We start from the raw sequence: 5,910 nt of genomic DNA, 5'->3' as shown, positions 1-5,910 counted from the left end.
ATTTACAGGAAATTGTCAGTAATAATAGGCGAAAGATAGTATAAAAACATTAAGACTTGGAGTAAATACATTTCACGTTTATTTACCATCACATTATTATTGGAACTTTCCAAGTGCCTGCGGTTGTGATTGCATTGAGAACTTTGAAGCTGTATAACCACATACAATCATACATCTCCAGACGGAGATCAGAATTTGTTCACACATCTAAATACCTGAATCGCACGTAATGACGAGAACACAAATATGAATGTTTTATGTTTTATATGATGTTTACCATTTAGGTAGCGATGTTGTCATTGTAAAGAATGGACGCCGGATATGTGGGAGTGGTGCTGCGCTGGCTAACGTTCCCATTGTCCAGGATAAGGCCTACTTTGAAGTTAAATTACAACAGACAGGTATGATATCTGGGGTTTATATTTTACATTACAGTAGCTGTGTTTGTTTGAATTCAGACAAATTATTTCATACATAAGAAAACCATGATTATTGTCTCATAGTCTTTGGTTACATAAAGCTGGTAAGATCACATGCCTGGAAGAGAGAACAGAAATGCAATCTGCTGTAATGTATACTATACGAACATTATTAAAAAATAAGTATTACATTATATCAGGAGTTAATAAAGACAATGGAGTTTGACACGTATTTGGTACTGATTTCACTACATTTTGTCGTACGAGTTTGATGGGAATAAAAATACAAAAATGTATACAAACATGAGCTTCTTTTGTTCACTGGTCCTTATTCTATCTTCCGGTAGTATTACGAACCGCGTAGCTTTCTTCGTTTTGACATAAATCGTACTTTTGCACGACATGGTTTTCACGTTATTTACCGTTGTGTGGCGTAGCCAAACGGTAAATTCGCATACACGGCAACTGGAATAAGCCCGTCTCCCGTACGTTATCTCCCGAAGAAGTTTTTGTTCGGCTAACAAAGCCGAGTGATGACAACGTTAACTCTCGCCTTTATCACATACAGATGGTCATGATAAGTAAGGTGTAAACACATGCGTTTGCCTGCAATTGCATAGTAACGGTTGCTATGCAAAACACGTGCGAAAAGCTACAATCAGCTGGAGCGTCAATGTACGTACTCGCAAAGATTCATACACATTATTCCTCCGTGGGTGAAGTAGTTCAGATATTTTACCAGCGCAGCATTTATTTTTAAAAAACTGCGGGATTCAACCATAAAAACAAGACATTCTAACTATAGTTTCAATGTAAAATAGTTTTCATTTTTAAACCCAGCATGGGTGCAACGTAACTTAATTTCTAAACGCATTTTCTGCACTCGGCTAGACTACGGCTTAAAAGTCTTGCCGCGCCTCCTTCCAGTTGCTGTGTATGCGAATTTACCGCTTGGCCTCCCCACACGACGGTAAATAACGTGAAAACCTTGTCGTGCAAAAGTACGATTTATGTCAAACCGTAGGAAGCTACTCGGTTTGTAATAATACCGGAACATAGAATAAGGACCAGTGAACAAAAGAAGCTCATGTTTGTATACATTTGTATTTTTATTCACATCGAACTCGTACAACAAAATTTAGTGAAATCAGTACCAATTACGTGTCAAACTCCTTTGTCTTTATTAACTCCTGATTATATCAAGAGTCCATAATAGAAAATATCCATATTTTTGGCAATAGGAAATGTCCATAATCTTCTATTATAGACTTGATTATATATGGAAAACTTATACAGGGGTAGAAAGTAACTTTTGAACAAGGGAGTCCAACGGACTCCCTGCCCTCAAACAGAGGGAGTCCGCAGTCTGAAGTTCAAAATTAAAGATATTAACAATGTATGTGCTTATTTTGAAGATTTATGCGGTTGCACGTTTGCCAAATTTTCTTTGGACATTTGCTGGAAAAATACGGTAATTCCATGAGGCCGTGCTCTGGAATGAACTAGTTAGCCTATGGCAGAATTTTCAGGGAGTCACACGGACTCCTGCATATGTCAAATCAGGGAGTCTGGCAGTAAATCAGGGAGTATTTGACTCCGGACTCCCGTTAATTTCGCACCCTGCTTATATGATACGCGTCGTTCTTGAAAGACATTTATCGCCAAAGAATTCTAAACGTGACAGTCGTTTGTGTTGGAGAGGGTTAGTCGTAAACGAGACATTTTCGCAGGGTCATGGGGCATCGGCCTTGCAACTCGACGAGCCGACCTGAACCGACTGCCACTGGGCGACAACGAGGATAGCTGGGTGCTCAGATGTGACGGGAAAGTGTATAGCAACAACCAAGAGCGAGCCAGGCTGACTGATGTACCCAACGAGGGTGATGTTATTGTAGGTTTACTCGCTCTTGTCTTGGTGTAGTTTATTGTAATGTGGAACGGAATGAGAACTATGGTCACTCAAGTGCAAGCATTTGTATTCTAATCACTCTGCCTTGTTTTTGTAGATATCGTATAATGATAGGAAGTTGTTCTATCAAAACCATTATAATAAGAAATTATAAATAAACAAGCATAAGGCTAATTAGTCAGTTGACATTTTTCATCCGAAAATATAGTATAATATTTCCTATATTTACTATAAACTTTATAAAAAAATATACTTAATAATAAACAATTAAAAAAATATACTTAATGCAAACACTGTCATTTCTGATACAATACTGAAAAGACACATCTATAACTGTATTTTAGAATTACCTGATTTTTACAGGGCTTGTCATATGACCACATAGAAATGAACTTCTACCTGAATGGTAAAAACATGCAATGTCCAGTTACAGGCATCCGAGGAATGCTGTATCCTGTATTCTATGGTAGGTATGAGAACTATGTAAGTGCATGGTGCATTTTGCAGATTTTACCATTTTGGTTATAGCCTGTATTCTATTTCTCACCAGTACATCACATATATATTAAATGTCCCTTTTCCCTCTAATACCGGAATCTGGAAATGTACCAATTCTCCCTTTGGTATGAAAGATGTAAATACTTGATTAGTGTTTGATGTAACAATTTATTTAGAAAAGAGCAGGAATTATCTTTCTAGTCAAGTCGATTTAGTTACGTGGGCAAAGAATTGGTGATATACTACCACACGTCGTTTAATGGACTAGAAACCTGAAGCTTGCTTGCTATTAAGCAAAATATTCTTTAAACAATGTCAGTATAACATGGTGCATATGAAGCTGCTTTCAGCCACTCTATGTCTTTCAGAGCCTAATAAAGATCATTGACTTGCATTGTTCAACAAAATTAAGAACCAAAATCAAGAGAAAATGTTAGCAGCCCTTTAACTGAACTGCTTTTAGTATTTATTTGTTTTGTGTGTGTGTTGGTGGCAGTGCTATTTATAACTCTGGTGTGGTTACTCCAATGCAGCTGTGAAAATAATTGTCCATACAGTGTCGTGCAAGGTCGTGCAATCTATGACCATCTCTTGTAGCCATGGTGAAGGATTAAGGTTGCTGGGTGTGGTGTGTGTGGACGATGTAGAGCAGTGTTCATTGATGTTTGTGCCGATTATCTGTGGCAAGGGTAATGCTTCTTACGTGACGGTGAAGGTTGCTTGGCAGAGGGGAGGACCTGCTGTACGCCTTTTCCTCCTTGCTGGTAGCAGTGAGAGAGGAGAGGACCTCCGACCTACTATACCCCTTTCTTCTGTTTGTGATGGGAGAGGGCAGGACATACTGTTCACTTACCCTTTCTTCCTTGGTGCGGTGGGATAAAGGAGGAAGCAGCTATGCTTTCGACGATAGGCCAGGTTGCTGGTCATCTGCCTTCTTTACAGAAAAGGCATCAATGGTTAATCTGAAGTGTTGGGTGGGACAGGCGAGAAACAAATCCCACGCCATACTAAGTCTAGGAGGTCGGGGATTGCACGTGAACATTGTCAGCGTGTGCATTACCATTGTTTAACATGAAGCAGAGGAAAGTGAACTTCAAAGATGGCTGCTTCCCTTATCCTATGTTTCTTTTTCACTAATATTGATGGATTTTTTGTCTTGAATGATACTATATGTACGATCTGATCATTACGTGATCAAATTAATTTTTTAGTTTGCTATCCAAAAATCTGTTTGTCGAGGCTATAGGTTTTAATCGTGAAACGAGGTGATACATAATATATACACAGAGACACATGCAAACAAATACAGATTGTGGAATGAACAAGAGCTTTTAAAAACAAACAATGATAAAATTACTCAGTATACATGTTATTTTATGTAGCTTGTAATCTATCTTGCAGTTGATGACGGAGCCATAATGGACGTAGTGTTTAACGAGTTTTTCCATCCACCACCCAGTGGCTTTAACAAGATTATGATTGAGCAATCTCTCTTATAGGCAATCAGGTAAGAAAACATTGTCAGATTTTAAAACGTTAGAAAAATTGTTTATTGGTTTCAACCCCCAGTTTAAATGTTTTAAAATCAGTTCTACTGGCACGATTTATCATGTTGGTTATGTCAAGATCACTTTCTGTACGGCTGCTAATAATTAAAATTAAAAATAACAAGATTTTGACATGCCATATCTGTATAATAAAGCACTATTCCTGGTGAGTAAATGGGATATTAAAAATTGATATTTATTAATAACCTGAAATCAATTTGAGAACAGACCATAAGCGGTGAACGTAAAAGTTTACAAATTACAAGCAAGCAGCTCCCAATAAGTGATATCGGAAAGTCCAGCTGTGCTATTTAGGTCATAGAAAAGGGGGGTGTAAAATGGCTGAGGTGCGATTAGGAAAGTGTGTGAACACTCGTGCGTTTTTAGCTCATCTGATGTAGTCAGGTGCAGCTTGTAGAATTGCATGATTGTCCGTCCGTCCGGCCGTCTGTCCGTCCGTCCGTCCGTCAACAGTTGGGTACAAATCTTAGCCGCTTGACGTACGGTCACGATATTCGGGACGTGGGGGGGTAATCCGAAAACGAGTTGGGATGTCGAAGCTGGGGTCAAAGGTCAAAGGTCAAGAGGTGTACAGGGTTCGTAGCGAGTCTTCCAAAGTCTTATAAGTACTTATTTTGCCAAAAATAAAATAAGAGCCCTTATTAATACTTATTTTTTGTGAAATCTTAGAAAAGTACTTAATAGTCCTTATTTTTTGTCCTTTTTGTTGTATATATAATACGAAATAATTAAATCTGCTGTGCAATTGTGTATATAAATATTATTAGTGTACTTGAATAGTCGGTGATCTATCAGAAATCGCATACAAAAGTCTAATTATGGCCTCCAGATAGGGTCTTATAAGTCCTTATTTCAACATGTCTTACTACTATGAACCCTGGTGTAAAAGAAGGGGGGAACATTCCCTCCTTAACATAAGGTATAGGGAGGAAATGCAGAATTGCGTCACAAATCTAAACGGCTCGACCTAGGCTCGTGATAGTCGGTAGGAAAAGCCATCACTGTGCCGAAATTGGAGGTCACAGGTCAAAGGTCAATGGGGGCAGAGGGCAGATTTTCGAAATTTTCTGAGGACATGGTCTGACGGAGCGATTGAAAAACTTTTTTGTTTCAGCGGCGACCTTTATTGAAAGGACCGTGAAATGTACTTTCCGCTGACATGTGAAGAGTAAGTGTTGGATAACCTTTTGACCCTCAAGAGGAGGGTTAAACATTGGTTTGTTGACTGTTAACAAAGGACTGAACTGCTTTTGCTATTATTAGAGCTCATACCTGTGTGAATGTGAGGCTACAGTTGCACAGTTTAATTGCAAAGGCAATGTTTGTTGAACAAGGTTTATGCTCTTTAAATCATATTATTTTCTAAAGCAGTCTGTCTATAGCACCCTGAAGGCTGAATCAGTGAATGCTCGTGTGGGTAGGCAAAAACACGGGGCAGCCCATGGCTGGCACGCTTCTAATCATAAATGTTGCTTGCCAACCTGCAATGCACATGTACGTGTCTGCAATGCATAGA

The 5,910-nt window shown here is 38.7% G+C and overlaps 1 protein-coding gene across 1 annotated transcript in view; it reads left to right on the top strand.

Annotated features, from left to right (window-relative positions):
- Positions 1 to 5,910, top strand: part of LOC106807938 (SPRY domain-containing protein 7-like) — an 11,959-nt gene that overhangs the window by 4,832 nt on the left and 1,217 nt on the right. The window contains exons 2-5 of the mRNA XM_014810452.1: positions 285 to 401; positions 2,150 to 2,310; positions 2,692 to 2,794; positions 4,228 to 4,333. Coding sequence (XP_014665938.1) covers positions 285 to 401; positions 2,150 to 2,310; positions 2,692 to 2,794; positions 4,228 to 4,325 — 479 coding nt within the window. The 3' untranslated portion in view covers positions 4,326 to 4,333. The remainder of the gene's footprint in view (positions 1 to 284; positions 402 to 2,149; positions 2,311 to 2,691; positions 2,795 to 4,227; positions 4,334 to 5,910) is intronic.

Source organism: Priapulus caudatus, unplaced genomic scaffold (genome assembly GCF_000485595.1).
Source record: "Priapulus caudatus unplaced genomic scaffold, Priapulus_caudatus-5.0.1 Scaffold244, whole genome shotgun sequence".
Lineage (NCBI taxonomy): Eukaryota > Metazoa > Priapulida > Priapulimorpha > Priapulimorphida > Priapulidae > Priapulus > Priapulus caudatus.
This window is presented reverse-complemented; position numbering and strand designations above follow the sequence as displayed.